The sequence below is a fragment of the Cryptomeria japonica genome, chromosome 5, assembly GCF_030272615.1.
Source record: "Cryptomeria japonica chromosome 5, Sugi_1.0, whole genome shotgun sequence".
Classification (NCBI taxonomy): Eukaryota; Viridiplantae; Streptophyta; class Pinopsida; order Cupressales; family Cupressaceae; genus Cryptomeria; species Cryptomeria japonica.
In genome coordinates, this window is record NC_081409.1 from 683,872,322 (window position 1) to 683,896,385 (window position 24,064).

The 24,064-nt window shown below is 35.7% G+C and overlaps 1 protein-coding gene across 1 annotated transcript in view; it reads left to right on the forward strand.

The window, feature by feature from the left end:
* The window catches only part of LOC131040747 (protein SRG1-like), a 69,426-nt gene extending 47,314 nt beyond the window's left edge, over window positions 1-22,112 (forward strand). The window contains exon 5 of the mRNA XM_059220832.1: window positions 21,867-22,112. Coding sequence (XP_059076815.1) covers window positions 21,867-22,112 — 246 coding nt within the window. The remainder of the gene's footprint in view (window positions 1-21,866) is intronic.
* The last annotated feature ends 1,952 nt before the right edge of the window (window positions 22,113-24,064 follow it).

Below are 24,064 nucleotides of genomic sequence, written 5' to 3' on the forward strand. Positions count from 1 at the left end.
TAAACTCCAATGTGCCCTGGTGGTCTAGACTTCATGCATCCTTACAAGGAACCTCATGCAAGCCTATCTCTCATGACCTTGGTCATCACAAGGAATCCCACTCCCCCTAACATGGCCCAACAACAAAACTAAGTTATGCCCAAGAGGCCCAACATGAAAGTAATTATAATCTGGAATAAACATACATCAAGATGATCATACATACAACATCTGAAGCACATGATTACATGACATGAAATCAAGCTTACTTAAGGAAGGAAGGATAACAATATGACCTCTTGGCAAGCAAATCAAAGCAAGATAAACTATCAATCATTAATGAGGCTGCTATTAAAACAATAGTAAAATCACAATAAGGACCTACACTTGCTGACTCTAACATGAATGCAATTTGCATCCCTTTCTCATGGCCACTTCACATGAGAGGCAACATAACAATAGGAAAATACTCAAACTTCAATAAGATCATCTCAACAACAAATCTGGGCAATAACATCATTTAAAACATTAAGTAACAACATATTACAGCCTCTGGTACAAGCAAATGATTGAGAGAAACAAATTAAAATAAGCAAGTAAAATACTGGAAAACTCCAAATACATAGTCGTAGTGTTTTAGTCATAACTTAAAAACCTAGATCACAAATTTCACGAGTTTAATACAAAATTTAGAATACTTCAAGGCAAAGAAACCCAATAAATTTCATGAAAACTTAGTTGATAAGTTTTGAGAAACGTTAAACAGAAAGTTGCAGATCCGTACTTAAGAACAACAAATATAGTGCAAACATAAAATATAGGTTGTGACACAGAAGACTTTACAGATAAGAAAATAAATCCAACACTTGAAAGAAATGTACAAAATAGGTATTAACAAGGCTACCCAAGAAAGAGGAACACTCAGAAATAAAAAGATTTAACTAAACTTGAGTGGAACATTCACAGGTAAAACACACACATAGGCAGCCATTGTCGTGAATGGCATTTGCAAACACAAATCAAAATGAATAAATTAAAATACATAATTTGTAGTTTGACTATAATCATTTTCCTCATTTCCTGCAAACAATGTGCAGACACGTCACACGAAGCATACAGGGAAGCCATCAAAATAAAAATAATACAAAGGCTCAAAGCTCCAACCTGCAACCAAAAGTAATGGAATGTAGCTGAAGAAGAGATCCCCACAAAGCCAAGCCAAAATCCAAATCAAGCTCCAGCCAAAATCCAACCAAGCTCTAGCCAAAATCCAAGTGTAAATCCAAAGCCAAAGGAAAAATGCTTGCAGGAAAAAATTTCAGAGAAAAGCCAACCCCAAAAAATATCACAGGAATGAAAATAAAAAGCAAACAATAATCAAAACCCTAGCCTCAATCTCGGCCAACCAAAATATTCAATTTTGGAATATATTTTACCAACCCACCATATATTATAATTTATTCTCCCATTTTGAATTTAGCCAATGAGAGTAAAGGATAGGTATAGTAATTATAAAATACATTTATCCAGCCAAGTGGGAATGTTTTATTATTATTATAATTTAATTTGTTCATACACCCCACTTAGGAAATGAAGGTCAAACTATTAAATAAACATAAGCTATAAATAAATAATCCAAATGGGGATTAGAATTAAATAAACCAAAAGCTAATAAAATAAATTAAAGAACCCCAAATAAGTATTAAATATCAAATAAATACTAAACCATAGAAAAACAAATAAAGAATTAAATAATCAAATACCAGTAAAGATTAAATCATAAATAAAAAATAAATATTAAACAACAATAAAGTTCACCAACAAATATTAATCAACATTAAAATATAAAAGCATTATTAAACAATAAATAATAAATAAATAAATGCCAATTAAACAATAAATCAATAATAAATAAATAAACATTAAATACCAAATAAATATTAAAATCACACAAAATAAATAACCATAAAATATCAAATAATTAAATACTCAAAGCCAATAAATTAAAATAAGCATTATTAATTATAAAATCACACATCAAGGATCACATAATTAATCTAAACAAAATCAAATAAATCAACCATCTCTAAACATACTCACAATACTTAAAAGATCAAACTCACTAACTGACGTGGCGAATTACGCCAAGACACTACGATACTTGGTGCACATCTTAGACCTAGAGTAAGTGGAGGGAACTCATGTCATCTCCAAACCACATAAGCCATTGGAATTAAAGACACGCTCAGACCTATGAAGCCAAGTGGAGTCGATGTCTGGTACCTGCAAGGTCCTGCAACCACAAAATGATAATACAACATATATATATATATATATATATATATATATATATATATATCATAACAGGCAAGTGATAGAGAGTCATGACAACACATCCCGCTTGCAATGAGTGATGTGGAATCATCTCTATCACGAACACAGTCAAGCAATAGTCAAACACATCTCATAAGCATCTCTTCAAGTGTAATCATGAAATACGGTTAGTGTAATCATAATCAACATCAAATCCATGATCAATATAATCTTTCGATAATCTATCACATAGTAAGCATGTAATATCCATCAAATCACATGATCAATAATGATAGTATCAACATCGTATAAACCATCCAAAATAGCATACACCCAATAATGTCTATCATCACAATGTGTAACTAAAACACATGAATAATCATCATCCAAATCATCATAAATAGTCGAGATAAGTCTATCACACATGAAATAAAAGTCAACTCTAATCAAAACAAGTCAAGTCAAGGGTGGACACTACAATTTTCATTTCTCAATCTAAGTATGTGAAGGAACTGTAGAAGAAGTTTGGGTTAGATGATTCTAAACCTGTTGGAACTCCTATGGTGACTGGATGAAAGTTATCTAAGAATGATGAATCTCAAAAGGTTAATCAAACCTTGTACAGATCTATGGTTGTTGGACTATTGTATCTAATTCAGACTAGACTAGGTATCATGCATGATGTATGTCTTTGTGCCAAATTTCAATTTGATCCTAAAGAGACTCATGTTACTGTTGTGAAGAGGATTTTTAGATATTTGAAGGGGATTGTTGACTATGGGTTGTGGTATCCAGAGAATGATGATTTCATGCTATGTGCCTATACTAATGTTGATTAGGTAGGTGTCGTTGATGATCAAAAGAGCACTACCGATGGAGCTTTCTTTTTGGGGAAGAAGTTGGTTTCATGGGCAAGTAAGAAACAAGATGCTATATCTCTATCTACCGTTGAAGTTGAATACATTGTTACTGCTAGCAATTGTACTCAAGTAGTTTGCATGAAGCAAATACTGAAAGACATAAGAGTTGTGTATGATGAGCCTACTAAATTATTTACTATGACAATTCAAGTGCTATTAATATTTCCAAGAATCTGGTACTGCACTCTAAAACAAAGCATATATCAATTAAGTATCATTTCTTGAGGGACAAACTTAGTGATGAGGAAGTTAAACTGGAGTATGTATCTACAATTGATTGGATTGTAAATATTTTTACTAAGCCTTTGCATGCACATACATTTATATATTTAAGAGACAAGTTAGGGGTCTCTGCCCCTCCTGATGAGAACTAGGTGCATGGAGATTCATCAATCCGATGGACTCCGTAGTCTTATCTTCTTATCCCAGTTGATGAGTTGGTGGTGCTACTCAGCCAAAAGTAGTCAATGTGTTGTTCAGAGCTGTGAGTTTATCCTAAGGGGGAGAGATCATCTAGTTTGGTGAGCAAAGATTGATCAGTTTATTTCTTTGGCATTGTTGTCAAAGGGGGAGAGAAGCATGTCAAAAACTGTCTTATCTTTGGTGCTTTGTGTGCATGATCTTATGGTGAGTTTTTTGGAGTTTGTTGGTGTTGATTTATTTCGTTGCTTTAATTGTTTTTCACATTCATATGTTGCCATCAATGCCAAAGGGAGAGATTGTTGGATATTATTGCTGCTAGGATATGTTGTTGTCATTGATGTCAACATATTCCTATGCTTTGATGTTGCAGAGAAATGTTTTGGTGATCCAGTGATTACAGTGAGTTGATCTAATTGGTTTATCTATTTGCTATGTTGAATCAACTAGAGATTCATCATTCTTTATTGATTCTATGATGCTACGTGATGATTTGATCGCGTTGAGGATTTCGGTATGGAGAATGGTTTTCAGTGTTTAGTGTTGGAGTGTTCTAGTGTTTGATCCGTTGTGCTCTGATATGATCATATCTTGTGTTGTGGATTTAAGAGAGTATTTAGGATGTTCATGTGTATCTTTATTTCAGATGGTTTGTGATTTAATGCTTTGCAAGATATCTTTCTTGTCTGGGTTGTTGTTAAATATTCTTGAGTGTTAGCGTGTTGATCGATGAAGATTTTAATAAGTGGTGTTAGTGCAGCTATTGTGAATGGTTCTAATGTTCTTGTTGGTGTTTCCTAATCATGTCCTATTTATTTTGGTGGTCCGCATTGATCATTGTGCGTGTTCTTGATGATCTTATGGGTTTGGTGATATTCTTTGTGCTATGCGGTACTTTTAGTGGTGTAACGTGTTGCGGTTGATCTTGGCAAGATTTTTGTTGGTCGTGTGCATTTGAGGATTTGATTTAGGTCCATGCTATGTTGTTTATGACATTGTATTGATCTGGTGGTTGATTTATGTATCATGTGATGTAATTTTGTAATTAGGTGTTAAGGGTTTTGTCGACCTTGTAGTCAAGGTTGACGATTTGTATAAATGGGTGAAATATTCATGTAATTTAGGTATGGGTGTTGAATCTGCATTATGAGAGAGTGGTGTATGTGCGATCAAATGAATTCATCTTTTGGTGTGGTGTGTTGAGCAGAGATTGGTGAAGGGTGGACATATGTGCTTAACCGGAACTGTCATTAAGCATTAGCAAATGCTATTTTTGCAGTTCATCTTTGTCGGATTGTAGTCTAAATATCTTTGTAACGTAGTGAACCTTCCCTAAGGGTTGTAGCCTTCTAGGTCATTATAATTTGAGCAGTGAGCTCTAGGCAGTGTGCCTAAATGCATGTGCATTCCCCATTGTAATATTTACACATACTACTGCAGAGTATCATCTCATTGTGGGTAGGTTCCCATTGTGTATTTTCCCTTAATCGGGTTTTCCACGTCAAAATATTGGTGTTATGTGTGTTGTTGTTATTGTTGTTATCTTTATTTTTGTTGTAGTTTCTAAGATCTAAGATAATGCTTAATTTGTTTGATCTGGTGAAAACTGATTCACCCCCACCACTCTTAGTTTTCCTTCTGTAAAGTGGAAAATTGGATCCTAGTGACTCCCCACCTAGGAGAGAGAAAGGAAGTCACTAGGATGATTTTCACTTAGAGAGGAACTTTACATTCAAAAGAGGGGTTGAATCTGCTAGATCCAAACCTGAGGGAAACAGGGATGTGAATTATGAATGGATTGCAAGTGGTTGAAGTGTGATTTACCCTCTTTTGTATATGAGAAAGTTGACTTGTTGACTATGTGGAAAAGAGAGAGGAAATGAGTGAAATGAGGTGCTACAAGTTCAGGATTGTGTTGTAACTTTGAATCTAAGTTAATTAAACTGACGCAGATCTGCCCTGCAAATTTGGAGAAAATTCGTCGGGACCATGGCGGGAATGTACATGGTCCGCCATAAAATCTGCGAAACAAAAAGAGTTCTTTTGTCTTTGCAAATGAAGCCCAAACCTATAATTATAGTTGCACACCTGCAACCTACACATAGAAAAGAGAAGAAAGGGGGGTTGTGGATGGGGGTTTGCCTTAGTCAAACCCCAGTTGAGGAATCAACCTAGAAAGAAAGTAATTGCAAATGCTTGAAAGTAAACAATGGAGATATATACCTTGTAGATCTGCAAATTGTTGATGATGATTGCTTTGCTTCTTGAATGTAATCACAAATGTTGTATGGAATAGCCTGTAACATGAAAAACCCCTGACACACACACACATGCTTGGAAAATGAATGTTGTAATGTTGCTCCAATGGATGAATGAACAAGACTTGAAGGCTTGAATTCTTGATAATGACCTTGACATCTTGCATCTTCTCCTTATGCTCTTTATCTCTTATCCTCTATAATCCATCTATGTGCTTTCCATCCATCCTTGAATGAGGGTATTGAATTCCTTTTTATACATGCCTTAAGGATTAACTTTCAACGGCCAAAGGCCGACAAAGAGGAATAAAAAACCTTGAAGACCAGAAGTGCATGGTAGATCGGGCAACCCACACATAGGACCACCCTAGGAGGTGGGGACAGGGGCACCACACCCTAATCCTACCCTATTTTGGGGCCCGGGCAGGGTCTTAAGCAAACACAAGACATGAAGGAAGAAGAGAGAAGGGTTGGAAATGCAGAAATAGGTCCCAGTTAAGGAAGGAGATTTCATCGCCAAGGTGTGGACCCCAAATGTGGTTAAAATTGCAGGGGTCGCAATTTTATGACACTACATTTAGCCCCCACTTTAGCAGGAGTATGGCTTATGCCACTACTTCTGGTAAAGTAGAAGAAAGAGAGAGTTGAAGATGAGAAATGTGAAGCAAGACCACAAGGAGTATAAGACACCACTAATATTGAGGAGCAAAAAGCCCCCAATCTTAGAATCTTAACTCATACCAACATATGTAAGAGCACACAAAATAAAAAGGCACGAGACACACAAAACAAAGACAAAGCACAAAAAGACACATGACAAGAACAAGACACAAGAAAATAAACTAACTAGTTGAAGAGATCTCGAGCTCAGATGTCTCAACAACTAATCAGGACACAAAGACCAATGCCATCACAAAAACACAAGTGATCACATAAAAGAGCAAAGCTGACATCATCCATGAACTATTAATAGTAAAGCTATGAGTTCATGAGAGGAAGAAGAGAGAGAACATGAATACATGCTTTGGTGATCCATGAGAAGAAAGGCGAAGAAGAAAGAAACCATGGATATCTCTCCCCTAAAACTAGGTGATCCATGGAGAGAAGGACATCAAAAATATCGCCCCTAGAGCTTGCCTAGGTGATCCATGTAAAAAGAGAGAGTGAGAACACCATTAGTTCCACTCAACCTCATGCACGTGTGTGCAAGTGAGGTTCGAAGCACCTCATAGGAGTCTATAACTGAGTACGCTACAACCTCTATAGAATGTATAGTACAAGTGTCAAGAAAGGTGTGATATCTCACTCTAAGAGACTATGCTCTAGTTCCAAGAATAATCACCCCGCATAAGAGAAAAGTAGCGTCATCTCTTTCTAAGAGACCATGCTCTGGTTCCAAGAATGACCCACTGTATAAGAGAAAAGTGACGACATCTTTCTCTAAGAGGTTTCCCTTTGGTTCCAAGAATATCTCACTGTACAACACAAGAAGAAGTGAAGACATCTTGCTCTAAGAGACCATGCTCTGGTCTCGAGAATGACCCACTGTACAAAAAGTGATGATATCTTTCTCTAGGAGGTTTCCCTCTGGTTCCAAGAATGTCCCACTATTCAATGAATGAGAGAAGTATGGTACAAAGGAGCAGTGTGGGTGCCCCCCCCTTAAGAGGTCGACATAGTCTAATGTTGATATCTTAAGGAAAGAAGAACAAGGATACCTACCTTCATCACAAAGAAGATATCCATCGTGCAACAATGTCATAAATCCAAGCAAGAGAGGGAATACTCTTCAAGCAAGGATAAGATATTTGAAAAGAGATATCTTGTTGTAAGTGTAAAGGTGATCCTTGGAGGAGAAGAGATCTTTGTTCAAAAAGACATCTACCCCCAAGAGGTGTTGTCTTAGACAAATATAACATCTTCTAGAACAAGAAAAGGAAAGAACAAGAATGCAATCCTTCCTCCTTATTTCTAGGTGAAAGGGATTCTTGATGAGGCATGACGCACTTTTAGCCCATAGAGGGATGGTTGGATTTATCATAGATGTACATTACCAAGTGTAAAAGAGGTCGTATTCAAGGATCAACACTTCTTGTATAAGAGAGAATCCTTAAGCCAATAACCAACAATTCTACACAAGGGATGACATCAAGTAATAGAACTCACACCATCCACTTAATAGGGCAAAGAGGATCCCTATAGAAAGAGAGTGAGAAAGATCATTGCCCCCCAAGCTAAGGGACAATGAGAAGAGCTTACACAATCTACTAAAGAGAGGTGAAACATAAGCAAATGTGCAATGATCTTACATGAACACATGCAAGAAAAGACATTAGTAAATGTAAAATACACATCTCAAGAAGTGGTAATCTTCAAAAAGAAGAGAGAAAAAACATCATATATTCCCCAAGGGGGGTTAGTCATATAAGCATACCATTGTAAGAAATGATAATCACATATGAAAAATGCAGCCCCTAAAGGAAATAATGATACAAGGGAAAGTTACGAAAATCCTTGCCCCCCAAGTGAGGAGAATAAGGAGAAATATTACACATTTTCTGATGGTGATTAGTTTCAAGAGATATGTCATCCTAGTGGAACAAATCCTTTCAAGGAAGGAATACATACTTCTCAAGAGATCATTCCCTGCTAAGGGGCATATCATACTTGCGAATAATCGAAACCATAGAAGAGGTAAGATTTCCAAGAGAATGAAAGAAAAAGAAGAAGTGCAGTACCCATTAAAGATGCCCCTTTCCAAGAAAAGAGGAAAACCAAAGAACAATTATATGCCCACATAAGAATAACCTTATGCAAGAAAACAAATCTAATAATGAATAATGCAAAAAGATAGAGATAAATGCATAGAAAGAAGAAGAAAAATGGACTTCATGTTACTGCCCCAAAGTGTGTTAAAGTGAAACAATACCACCACTAATGATAAGGAGCTCCCATTAAATGGGCTAATTATGCCATAGGGTGAAGAGAAACATGAAGGGAAAAGAAGTGCCAAGGCATGATGTTTTTAGCAAGAAATACAACTAGATCTTTTGTGAGACAAATGTGTGCAAGATCATATTGTATTTGAACAAATTTCTTGAATGCATAACATTTTCCAATAGAATGTGAATATAAATCATGAAAAATGCAATATTCTATACCTTTCACTTGGTTAAGATTTTTGTTTTTATTTTGAGAAGGAAAGGAAATGTTTTTGTCATATTTCAACCTCCAATAGATTCTTGCAGCTAATCTATCAGGATGGTAAATATCATCTTCCCATGAAGAAGAGGGTTTGTTAGAAGAAGGAGTTTCATTATCCACAATTCTAAATTTGCCACTTTCTATGCCATTTTGAATAGATTTTTGAAAATCTGGGCAATCATCAACATTGTGGTCATGGGTTTGATGAAATGAACAAAAAGGATGCTTTGAAGAAGAAGCATTCTTTCGAGCTCTCTTGATTTGTTTTTTTTGAAGGTAATCTTAAAGTTTTGAAGTCTAAGGAATTCGTCCATAGAAAGAGGGGTACCACTTCCTAGGCCTCTTGTAGTAGTTTGTGTAGGAGGATTTATAGGGACGTGAATTCCATGTTCAAATTTCCCAATTCCTTGTCCTTTAAAACCTTGTTTTGTAATCATATGAAAGCCACGACTATAAGAATATTGCAATTGACTAGATGGAGGAACATGATCATGAATTTCTTTGAAATCTAATGTGAAATGACAAGCTCTTTGCCTTTATCAAGCTTATCCTTTTTGGAAGATTGGGGAAGAATATCTTCATCATCTAAAAACTCATTTTTAGTGATTTCTATGTGAGGAGAAAGGTCATGAATAAAATGCATGACATCTTCCTCTCTACATAGACTTTCATGTTGAAGATAGGTCCTAGGAGAATAAGGAGGAGCTAAAGATGTAAGAATGTTGATGTTATCATATTGCCCCCCTTGCTCAAGGGTATGTGTAGAAGAAGAAGATGGATCCATATTACTTTCCAATGCTTGCTCTCTTGTAGAAAGATCATTGGGTAAAGCATTAGATCTCATTTCTTTCACACAAGATACCCTAGGAGAGGTACAAATATTAGGATCTCTAGATTTAGGATCTACAAAAGCTTTAAGGTGATTAACATAGGAAATGCATGTTGTCAACAACATCACCATAATGCAACATAAATGATACATGAAAGCTTTGAAATCTAATAATTTGGAAATCCTAACAACACAATATGACCAAGTGCTATGAAGAAAGAGAAGCAATAGTAAATGGAAGAAACTCTTATCTAACACATGATACATATATGCAAAAATTAATGTAATCACATGTGAAAGAGCAAGTAAATCCAATTTATTAATCGCCATCAAAAGTCTCTTAAGAGAAATTTGAATTTGCTGGAAAAGTAGATCTAAAATTAGGACCTTTTTATGAAAATTAATTTTAAGATGTGAATTTGATGAAATTTGAATTTGTGTTCAACTTTAGAGAGTGTTAAAATTGATAAAGTATGTTGATTTGCTAGGTCTGAGCAAAAAAATACAGTCAATTTTGTCTCCCAAAATTTTGGGAAAAAGTCGAGGACCATGGCGGGAATGCACACAGTCCGACCAACTTTTTTTGAAAATTTTCAAGGATGATAGAGATTATGATTTTAATGCAGAATCCAAAAAAATAGCTGATTTGGAGATGTCTAGATTGGTCAAAATTGCAGTCAAAGGTCGAAAATGAAAAGATCTTAAAATTTAGGGTTTTATGATTTAACCACTAAATTTTCATAATAAAGAGATAGATTTGAATTGCAATTTTGAAATAGGAATCAGATCTGAAATAAGCAATTAAATTTTACACCTCACAAGATTGATTTTCTCAAAATGAAAAATTAGGGTTTTTTATGCAATTAACCTCTAAAATTTGCAAATAGATCAAACTTTAAAATGAAAATTTGAAATTCAAATTGCAATTAATTAGATCTAAGAATGAGAAATCAAAATTAATGTGTAAGACATCGGGTTCACCAAAATGTAAAGTGGAAAATTGGATCCTAGTGACTCCCCACCTAGGAGAGAGAAAGGAAGCCACTAGGATGATTTTCACTTGGGAGGAACTTTACGTTCAAAAGAGGGGTTGAATCCACTAGATCCAAATCCAAGGGAAATAAGGATGTGAATTCTGAGTGGATTGCAAGTAGTTGAAGTGTGATTTACCCTCTTTTGTAAATGACAAAGTTGACTTGTTAACTATGTGGAAAAGAGAGAGGAAATGAGTGAAATGAGGTGCTACTAGTTTAGGATCGTGCTATAACTTCGGATCTGAGTTAATTAAACTAACACGGATCTGCCATGCAAATTTGGAGAAAATTCGTCGGGACCATGGCGAGAATGTACATGGTTCGCCACAAAATCCGCAAAATGAAAAGGGTTCTTCTGTCTCTGCAAATGAAGCCCAAACCTGCAATTACAGTTGTGCACCTACAACCTACACACAGAAAAGAGAAGAAAGGGGGGTTGTGGATGGGGGTTTGCCTTAGTCAAACCCCAACTGAGGAATCAACCTAGAAAGAAAGTAATTACAAATGCTTGAATGTAAACAATGGAGATGTATACCTTGTAGATGTGCAACTTATTGATGATTTTTGCTTTGCTTTTTGAATGTAATCACAAATGTTATATGGAATGGCATGTAACATGACAAAACCCAAACACACACACATGCTTGCAAAATGAATGTTGTAATGTTTCTCCAATGGATGAATGAAGAAGACTTGAATGCTTTAATGCTTAATAATGACCTTGAAATCTTGTATCTTCTCCTTATGCTCTCTATCTCTTATCCTCTGACATCCATCCTTGAATGAGGGTATTGAATTCCCTTTTATACATGCCATAAGGATTAACTTTGAACCGCCGAAGGCTGACAAAGAGGAATAACAAACCCTAAAGACCAGAAGTGCATAGGAGATCGAGCAACCCACACATAGGACCACCCCAGGAGGTGGGGACAGGGGCGCCATGCCCCTATCCTGCCCTATTTTGGGGCCCAGACAAGGTCTAAAGCAGACACAAGACATGAAGGAAGAAGAGAGAAGGGTTGGAAATGCAGAAATAGGTCCTGGTTAAGGAAGGAGATTTCATCGCTAACGTGAGGACCCCAAATGTGGTTAAAATTGCAGGGGTTGCAATTTTATGACACTACACCTTCCTTGTTGTTTCCAACACAGTAAGTGCGTCTAAAACCCATGTTTCAGTTTTGGTGAATATTACATGCTTTTTAGACATTGCGAAGCATGTCTGAGGGGGGAAGAGAAATCATGCCTATGTTAAGGGAACTTGCATCTGTGTGAGGAGTTCCTATGCATGTGTGAGCACACAGGCACAAGAACTTGTAGCACAAGCACGAGATCTTCTATCACAAGCGTAGCTTGGCATGGGATGCAGTAATGTGACCATTTGTGCATGTCGATGACTCTAAAAAAGGGGCTTAGGGTAGGGGAGACCAAAATGGGGTAGGATAAGATAGGAAATCACCTAATTAACACGTAAAACAAGAAAAATGTAGCCCTTAGGATAAAACCCTAAAACTGACAAAGAATGACCCAATGGTCATGCAGATACACCAACCTCCATTGATCACCCAAGAGAGTAGGCCAAATTGCTTTGAGCTACATCATAAACTGAGAACAAGAGACAGAGATCTGCTAGAGGCACTAGGTCTACAATTCATTTTGTTCATGCCTGAGATTAGAGAAAATACAGGACTTCTGACCACCTTAGCAGAGCGATGACACTCAAAGACATCATCCTTCCATCATCTGATCGATGAGGCGATAGTCACTCTAAAGGATGTATGGTGCATCCTACGCATTCTAATTCATGGGGAGAGAGTGATTTATGATCCAATGACAAGGATGGTTACATTATGGAGATTATTCGAGTGTGGTTCGGATGATTTAGAGGTCTCGGAGTGGGAGATTCACTAGGAGGTGATGGAGGTAGATTTTGACAAGCGATATGTAGTCATTATAGTGGTGATAGCATGCCTTCTAGCTTCAGACAAACAAGGTCATTGGATGGGGCAGAGTGCTTTAGTGGATGCATATAAAGAGTTTCACATATGCATGGGGATCGTGCATGCTTGGCATGTTGTATTTCCAACTACATCAAATTGTTTATCAGGGTGTACAAACATTGAGTTGCAGTGTGACATTACTACAGGTATGGGCATTCAAGCACATCACAGTGTTCAAACCGAGTGCAGACAGACAAGTGATTCCATGCAGACCATATGTATATTGTTATAGGGGTGTATTGAGTTAGGCACCATATGGGTACACATTATATTGGCGTCATGAGCTTTACAAACTGGGGGAGTTCATATGGAGACCATACAGAGATTTCCCTAGATGGCCAAAGAATGAGAAACATCTACCATATTTCTAACAAGAGAGGTACCTGATAGGGCAGTCAGTGAACCACGAAAAGGTGATAGAGATACACCTACCAGAGAGGGTTAGATGATAGTTTGGGCAGCAGTAGGATGTGCCCATAGGAACAACATATTTTTCTCTTGATCATCCAGAGAGATGAGTCAATGGGGTAGGATGATACAACCTCACATTGTTTATACATATTTTGCACAGCTACTACCTAGAAAGTGGGATTGGGGTGCAAATATCGGAGATGCATGGATAGCCTTTGAATTTCTTTTTCTTTTGCTTAGCAAGCCTTTGTGGCCTTTTGGATTTTTCTTTTTCTTTTTGAATCATATTTTTCTTTATTTTGACATGTTGATTAGAATGGATATGTTGATCCTTGAATACATGTGGATTTCTAGAGTTATGACTTTTATGCTTGGCATCCAAATTACCTAGAGGGGGAAAGGAATTCATGGATGGATAGGAATGATATGGAGGTCATTTCGATGGATGGAAGGTGCTTAAATATGTGTGCCTTTGTTGACCTTGAATAGGGGATGAAGGGCTATAAGGACCTAAGATGGATGGAAGGAATGAAGGGCTACACATATGTTTGGATTTAGGTTTGGCAGGGATACCACAGTCTTGAGGAATGTCACTAAGGCCATGACCATTAATATTGTCTTCAATATGGAGGGGTTCCTTCTTGTGAAGGTCTACCCCTTTTCCTCTATGAATATTTTGACCTGTAGGATATACTCTTTGCTTTGGGAAGAAGATGTGAGTCCATTATGAGTTGGACATGATATGATGGGAATGATGGGATCATGAAGTGAGTCAGACTAGACCAAAGTGGAGGAACCCATTGTGCATGTAGGGGGTTCATGAATATATTGCACCAACATGGTAGAATCATGAGGGGGATCAGGATCACTAGGGCTGTCTAGATCAATGATAGGCTCTTCATGAGGTGGAGTGGGAGGAATAATGGGATCATCAAAGGAGATGAGATCTTGGAGTGCAAAGGAATATTGTGGAGGATCTAAAGGGATGATAGGGTCTTGTGGAGGATATGAATTTGAAATGATACTCTGATGTTGAAAATGAAGAAGATCATTGGATTTCTCTTTAAAAGTGCTCTGCTCTTGACTTTCAATAGGATCATTAGGAATAATGGAGGTGATATCTTGATCTTGCTCAAGGAGTTGAATTCCAATGGGACTTGAAAAGGTGTGGTGTTCTTGTATAGGAATAGGGGAATCATCATGAGTGTCTGGGGAGATGGGATCCTGGTCAACAATTGGATGGGATAATAAGGTTTTAGGATCTTGATCTTGGTTTGTTTTAGGAACCATTTCTTCATTTTTTGAATCATCCTCTTGACATGGGGTTGGACTTTGAACATGCATGGGGAATTCTGGAAAGGAATCAATGCTTTGACATGAAGGAGATGGACTTTGAATGGGATCCTCTGAAATAGGTTTGATGGGAATTGAATCACACTATGGCATTAGGTCTAGCATTTTTGAAGCATGGCAAGGACTTGCATCATGAATTGGAGTAGCTTGGCAATCAATTGTGAATAACCCTTGGGTAATTTCATCCTTGGGCGTATCATTTGATGAGGATGACATGGAAGGTTCTAGTGAATTTTCAAAAGGTGTAAGAATAGAAGCCACTGGAGATTCAATTTGCTTATGGAGGGATGAGCCATTTCTAAACATAGGTGCATGATTTTGATCTTTCTTGGAAGAATCGTTGAGGAATATCTTTAAGAGTTGTGTAATAGAGCCACCTTTCTTTAGAGACGCATTTGAATCCTTGTGAGGTTTTGGCATGGTTGGGATTTGATCTTGGATTTGTTTGAAGGTGATTTGGTTTTAGTTTGGTGCTATGTTTTGATTTTGCATTGGGTTTAATTGGTCTAACATGTTCAAAATTTGACTCGTTGTTAGTTGCAATTTTTGTTTTTGAATGTTTGGTTGTAGTTGTTGATACTATTTTGTTGACTAATTTTGATGTTGATACTCCAAAGTTGGTTGGACCAATTTTTGATATAGTGTGTTTGGTTGAGCATATTGTTGAAATTTCACCATTGATTGTGTTGGTTGGATATGTTGGACCATTGGTTGTTGTTTGATAATTGGTTGTTGTTGTGGGATATGTTGAACCATTGGTTGTGTTAGTTGGACATGTTGCGTCATTGGTTGTTGATTCATCATTGGATTGAACGGAGTTTGATTGAATAAAGTCTAACTTGGGATTTGGTCAAATGAGGTTTGATTTGGGGCTTGGTTCAAGTTTGTGTGTGTTGCTTGAAATTGTTTCATCATCTCTATTTGAGAGATGAGAGCTGGTATGTTTGATTGTTCGATGAAAGATTTTACATCAATTGGCTCAAGTTTTGGATTTCGACCTTGAAATTTTTGAAACATTTTCATCATTTGGGATCTAGACTTTTCCATGTTTTTCACATTTTGTTGAAGTATCTTTTTCTCTCAAGATAGTTTTTCCTCTAGTTTTTCGTATTTGGACACTTGTTTCATCATTAAGTTTGATCAATACTGTCTTGTTGTTAAGTTCGATAGAATTGCGATTGCCTTGGATCAAAAGTTGATTGCATTATGTTATTCATTAGACCAGCTATCGGTTGATATGTCAAACTTTGTTGCATCATGGGAGCTTGGAATCTTGTTTCAATAGACATGTCACTATGCAATGTTTTGGGAATTTTTTAATTTTAAGAATGCAATGAAATGAAACTAATGGAATTGACAAATGCAAACTAAGAGGAAAATAATGCAACTTATGTTTTTGTTGTTTTGATTTTTTGGAATGACAAGGGTATGCAACTAAATGCAACCTAGATGATTGACAATGCAACTTATGTTTTTGGAATTTTCAAGATTTTGCCAAACTTTTGGAATGCAAACCTAAAGACTCAACCTTGGGAAATTGAAATGAAGCCAAGACCTTAGTTGACAAAAGGAAAAAAGGACAAAATGACAATAGGACAAATGACAATATCTCACCTATATACTTGGATACTAAGCTAGGTTTGACAAAATGATGATGTTGATAAAAGGACAAATTTTGGACAAGGTCAAGACTCTGTAACAATGACTTAGGGTTTAATCTAAAGTTTTGATTTTTGGAGTTTGGAAAAATTAATTTTGAGATTAAATGCAAAGGGGACAATGATTAATGACAATGGCCTAAGGATATGATATGAATATGATATGGTCTCAAGATATGATATGATCTAAGGATATGATATGATATGATATGATATGACAAGACCCAAGGATATGAGTGCAAATGTATGATAATGTTAGCCTAAGATAAGACCTATGGTTTGGACTTTAGAAATGATGTGACTCTAATGTAAGAAAGGCATATGCAAGGAATAATATGATCTAAGTGAAAACCTATCTTTGGTATGACAATGAAAATGGATGATAATGACCTTGGAAAATGACCTTAAACCTAAGTGTAAAGATGAGGATGCTTGCAATAAAATGAAGGATAATGACAATATGTCCTAAGACCTAAATTTCAACCATGCAAAACCTAGCCCTAAGTGACATGAATTTTAAAACAAGGTTGTCCAATGTTTTGAAGAGCCATGTTTGTAAAATATTTGCAAATTGTTGGATAAATAATTTGAAACTCTTTGGACCAAGGTTGACTTTTTTTTAATCTTGTTTGGACAATTGTTTGGGTTTGATGATCAATATGACTGCTTTTGAAAAATTTCTTTTAACAATGTTTGTAAGGTTGAGTTTGTCCTTTGTTTACGATTCACTTTTAACAAGCACGAAAGACAAGATGTTTGTTTGACATCGACAAAAGACACTCATCCACATTCAACGATAAAATCCTAAGGCTGGCAAGGAAAATATTTGTTGAATCCCTTACCAATAAAATACCACATTTAACCGAATAGTTAGAAGCTTAGTAGCATTAGCTCCCCTCCATGACACTCACTTCTACGGGCATACCAAGCTTTGATTTTTTGGGTCATCACTTCCCAAGAAATTTACTATCTCCAATTGAGGGGCATGTGAGGGGCATCTTCAGCATGCACGTATCACAATGCCTGAGTCAACAAATAAAATATTTTTGGCCAATCTAAACACAAAGGGTTGTAGTCAAGGCATCTGTTTGAGTGGTCATAATCAGTAATGTTTTCCACTCCGTTAAAGGAGGCCTCCCAGCCTGCAGAGGTTACACTCTATAGGTTTTTACATGTCACACGAACACTAAGGGAGACATGACGTCGTTATGACAACATGTAACACTCGTCGCTTGCAACTTTCATCACAAACACATTTTTTTATAGTGGTTTGGAAGGGCTTGCCTTTGCCCTGTTACCACTTGGGTCTTTCCCTCTCACCCAGCCTTGTACGATACTCGGGAGGCAAGCCCTCTAAAGGTTTAGACATGCAAAATAATCTAAATGAAAATATGGCAAGAACTTTCTCATTAACCTTTAGAAACTTAAATGTACACTAATCTAAAAAACACAAACACTCGGTTTTTAGATAATGCTCTTTGACCGCATCCTACACCAAATGCGTTAGTAGTTTAGGATTAGGTATTTCTTCAACGTTCGCCAAGTTGCTGCATAGATAATCAGTAGAACAGAAACCAAAAGCACTAAAAACAAAATGAAATTGACATGATTTGCAAGTGAAATTGATAGTTATACCTCGGAGTCTATCCTTGCATAGGCACAGGAAGTTGACACATAGGCGTAGGAAGTTGGCACACAGGTGCAAGAAGTTGGCACACAAGCACAGGAAGTTGGCACACAAGTGTAAGAAGTTGGAACACAGGTGCAAGAAGTTGGCACACGGGCGCAAGAATTCAATGCACCTGCAAAACAGTGATAATCAGCCAGGCAGAGAAGAAATTTTGCAAAATTAGTCCCCTATTAAGCATGAAAACCCTAATTTTAATTCAATTTGGACCTAATTGACCTCCAAATTGACTATGATTGTGAATATCTTGATCAATCTTCAAAGACCCATGATGGATCTATGCCCAAAATAACCAATGCAAACCTTAAGTCCTACAATGCACAAGTTTGCAATGCTTAAAACTGAAATGCAGGACTTAGGACCTTAAAACCCTAATAGCTCAAGTGTGAGAATTTGATGTTCATTCACCGTGCTAATTAGCCTTATGTGAGTTCATTTTTTCCTTTTAAACCCTAATTAGACTAATTGTACCTTATTTGAAACAAAAATCAAAAGGGTTGTGTTCATTTTAGTGCCCAAATTGAAAGATTTTGTTATTCCTTTTAACCCAATGGCATGAAAAGTAAAGATGTGAAGGTTGTTGTTAATTCACCATAGACTAATTAAAGCTAGATGAGTTCATTTTATGCCATTTGGATCAATTAACAGTCCTATCTTAACCCTGCAAGTCTCAGAAACTGAAAAGAGAAACCAAAAGATGCACTAATTTCAAAATGTAATGGATCCTTGCATAGGCACAAGAACTTAAAGCATAGGTACAAGAACATCAAGCACGAGTGCAAGAAGTTGAAGCACGGGTGCAGGAACCCTTTGCACGGGCATAGAAAGTCCTTGCACATACGCAAAAGGCCTAAAACAACTCAAAAGGGTTTATTTTCTTCAAATTCAACCTACAAACACCTCAAAAACACTCAAAAGGCAGAAAATCAATTAGTTCACATCGGGTTCACCAAAAAATGTAACTATGAATTTGAATAAAGGATTCATAACATAACAATACCTAACCATGAAAGCTAACAAGCTATGAAAAACACTCCTAATTCAATCAATGAAAGCATGAAGACAAGATTCAAAATAAACCAAATGCAAACCATAATGCAGAATCTCCTCCATGTGATTCCATTGTCCTTCTTTCACCTTCAAATGGGATTTTTGTGGATTTCACCTACAAGTGCAAAGTGTGATTGGAAGCAAGATTGTGAGATGAAAATGACAATGTAATGTTACTTGAAGCATGGTTATTCAAATGATTGAAAAAAGAAGCTCAATTTATAGACCAAAATTGAGGAAAATCATTAAATTAAAACTATTGATTCAAAAAAGGCAAATTGATTGACAAGTTTTCATGTGCAAATATGACAAATTTCTATGCAAAATCAATGACAAATTGAGAGAGAATTAAGCCTCCAAATTATGACAAATTAGCCACAAATTTTGCTTCATGATTTATGACATGATTGGAGAGAAAATAGCTTCGAATTGGCCATGAAAATAGATTCATAAATTATGACAAAAGGGAAGCACAAAAAGAGGAGAAATTAGTGGGGAAAGTTAGGAGGGAAAATTAGTGAGATTTTGAAATTCGAAAATTAGCAAATTAGGTGGAAAATGAAGAAATTAGGAAATAGGAATTAGATGACATTAATTAATAAATTCTCATTTATTAATTAACTCACAAAAAGGGACACAATTAGCCAGTTAAATAAAGTATTTAATTGTGACAAGAGGGACCTAGGATAAATAAATAAATTTATTTAACCTAGAGGAAGAAGCTAATAGGATTAAATGATTAAATCATAAAACCCTAGAAGAAAAAATAGAAATGAAAGGATTTCAATTAAGTCAAGACATGATTTCAAGAAACAATTAATATAAGATTGATGATGATTAAATGATAAAGATTTGATGATTGATAAAGAACCGATGTTGATTGACCGATGAAAATCAATGACAAGTTGACCAAGATTGACAGAAGGACCAAATTGATAGATGACAAATGATAAAAGGATCAATGATTAATCGATCCAAGATTGATGAAGATTGATGATTGATTGAGATCGATGACAAATCGATCAAAGATTGATAAAAGGTTGACTTGATGAAAGTTGACATGATACTGAGATTGACAAAGAAGAATGACAAATTGATCACAATTTGACAAGATTGATTGACAATTGTCAAGGTTGACTTGATGAAAGTTGACATGATACTGAGATTGACAAAGAAGAATGACAAATTGATCACAATTTGACAAGATTGATTGACAATTGTCAAGAGATCCAAATTAAAAAAGGATCCAAAATTATCAAAATTGATTGAAGGTGATTGAAAATTGATTGAAACCTAGGACAAAACCCTAATTCGACACAAATTAGGATTGATGATGTCCAATTGATATGACAAGATTGATTACGACCAATGATTGCAATTCATAAATGATACCGACAAGACTTAATTCAAAAGAGAGAGAATTAGAATCAAATAGGAAAGAGATGCAGAAGAGTGACAAGATGCCAACAAATGATAAAGACCAAATGTGCAAATAGAGGAAATGTCAATAAGATGCGAAAACCCTAAAGAAGGTCACTCAAACATGTTAAAGTATGGCACTGCAAGTGTTGACCATTTTTAGATGCCTACAAAAACCATCTAAACTTTAAATATTTATTATTTGCTTTCCAATAGTCCTCATTTCATATATTGACAATAGCTTGTATACCTACATTCTAATGTGACTGAAAACCATCCAAACTTTAAATATTTATTATCTACTTTCAAACTGTCTTCATTTCATATATTGACAATAGCCTATACCTACATTCTACTGTGACTAGAAACCATGTAAACCTTAAAAAATTATTATTAAGAAATACAACTAATATATTATTGCTTACTTTTTGTCTTTTGTATTAAATAGAGAAAGCTTTCAAATTATCCTTTTTAATGATTAAAAATTTGCATAACACCTCAACTTTTAAAATTTGAATAGAAAACATACTCAACCTGCTCAAAATTTAAGAATTAAAAATAAGGCTAAGGTCCTATGGGAGGCTACTGCATTTGTTTTGAAGAAACAAAAATAAATTAAAAAATGCTATAGGATTAATTAGAATCTTCTCCTACTTTTTTTAGTTCAAAGATTCCATTACAATTGGGGGATGGTGAGTCGGGTGAGAATGTGACCACCCACTTAAAAATAATCTTAAAAAATCTCAACTGTCCTCACTAAATTTTTTTACAAAGCATATGTCCATGGGACCTAGGGGAGTTGAAATAAATAGCAACTGCACTAATTGTTAATAATACTATTAATATAAAGTTAAGTTGAATACTTCAAAAATATAATTATACAAATAATTCTTAAATAAGTTGAATAGGTTGTAACTCACTTGAAGAGTTGTGCTTACTATCATTGTAAAATACCTTTAATTATTAATTAACAAAATGATATGATTTTATTAATGATAAATAAAATGATTATAAACAAATAAATATAAGTTAATATATGTATGGTATGGCTTTTGTTGCAGTTTCTAGTAACATTGCACCACAATACTTGAGATAAATTCAGCTAATTTAGTAGTTTAGTCAGGAAATCATGGATGTGCATGCTTTACAGGTTGTTAATCACGGTATTCCTCATTCACTAATAGACACTGTGAAAAGAATTGGGAAACAATTTTTCCAGCTGCCATTGGAGAAGAAGCAGAGGTATTCATTGAGGACAGGGGATCTTCAAGGCTATGGTCAGGCCTTCGTTTTGTCTGAAAATCAGAAGCTCTTGATCTTAAGGTAATTTGCAGGTTATGACCAATGGAAGATACAAGAGCGTTGTACACAGAGCAATAACGAACAAGGAGAAGGAAAGACTATCGATTGGAGTATTTTATGCTCCCAGATTCACTGAAGAGATCAGTCCTGCCCCTGAACTGATTGATGATAATAACCCCTGCTTGTTCAAGAAATTTATACACCAGGATTACATGCAAGACTATCACACTCGTGGAACGAAGGGAAAAAGTTCATTTTATGAATTTGCTAGCATTTAAAATTGAGCCTTTATGAGGAACCAGAAATATAGACGTAGGGTTTTTTAATCTGTCATCCTACTACACATTTGATCCATAGATTTCCACTTTTTTTTATCATTCTTTTATGCATTTAAGTGACATTATTTTTCCTATGACACATTAGTTTGCACTTTTGAGCTATTCTTTGGCACTTTTAGCTATTCTTTGGAGCTTTTGATCTATTCTTTGGTGTATTTCTTCTATAGAGTTATGCTTTTAAGTTGTTGATTTGGGTTTTTGAATTGTTCTACTGAACATTTATTTGTCAAAGTTGCACTTCTAAGCCATCAGTCTATGATTTTGAACTATATTCTGGCACTTTTGACTTATGACTTGGTACTTTTGATCTATTCTATTGCACATTTGACTAATATCAGTATCAATTAAGATTTCACACCATTACAAAATCCAAATTTTCAAAACTTTAGATAAGTAGACCTGAGATAGACCTAATATACCTCAACTAGGTTTACCACCTTCATCTTTCACCAAAGTCTTGAATGAAAATTTCATCCACCATTTCATCAACATTTCACCTCATCCATTGGACGAATTTATTATCTACTCTAGACATGGTAAGGACAAAAATTATCTTCCATTCACAAACAACATACCATTATCATCAACTTCATTCAAACAAAGAAAATTATTAATATTTTTATATATCTTTTATCCCTGTCTTTAGTTTGTCTGTTTTCTCGGAAGCTCGCTTACTCCAAGTAGAGAGTCAAATTATTCTACATCATTAGCAAGTAAACTAGCTTGAGAACCTCAACTACTACTAAATTGGTAGATTTTGCTCCCTATCTATTTTCCTGGACTCACAAGTCCTATTCAAGTACAACAATCACGATCACGATCCACATCATTACAAGATCTATTTGTGTAGTCCTATTATTGTACAACAATCACAATCATGAGCCACATCACTACAAGTCATATTCAAGTATAAAAAAAATTCCAAAAATACCATTACCTTTGTCCAAATCTAATCACATTCTAGGAAATTCAAAAAACCTTCACATCCATATCCAACTTCACATAATCCACCAAAGGTCTTGAAAATCTTGCATCCCTACCACAAGGTCTCAACATAAGAAGAAAATGAAATTGAGTCAAATTGAGTCAACTCCTAAAGCATCCATGAATGATAGTCAACATGAGTTTCGGACACCTTCCCTCCCAAGCGAATATGAAACTCCTCAACCAACCTTTTTAGGAGGTATGCCCATGTCAACAAAAAGAACTCAAGTTCTCTTTGACGAAATACAAGAACCACAAGAAGACCCTAGAAAAATGAAACTTGTAGATTGTCTTCTCACAACCAATTCCAACCATTATTTTTTGTTATTAACCCAAAAGGGTGCCAATTTTCCGTCCTATTTTGATACTACCCTTGTTAAAGATCCCATTAATTCCGCGTCATTACATATCTTGGGGGAAACAAGTTCAACAAATATATCCATCGGAAAACCCTTCCATGTCACCATCAACAAGCACGTCCATACCACAACAAGCAAATGTTTGCATACCACAATCAATTAACACATCACAACTTGAGTTAATCCTTTCATACCACCCTCAATCGATATTTCTATACCACAACAAATAATGCCCCCATGTCACAAGTCATGGTTTCAACAAAGTCTTCATGCCTCTAGACAACCCATATACCTTGCAATTCACAAATCCCATCTACTAAGAATCCATTTCACCTAATCATATCACTACATCCATCTCCATGACAAATCCTCAAACTTTTGGTTACATCAACACATTCATTCCTATGAGAAATCCTCAATTTTCTTCACATATCGCATACATCTCCAAATCAACTACATCCACCACACCTATAAACACATACATCAACTAATCATCAACACCTCTAAATTTTTCCACTTCATCAATCATCTACATCTCTCAAAACCACA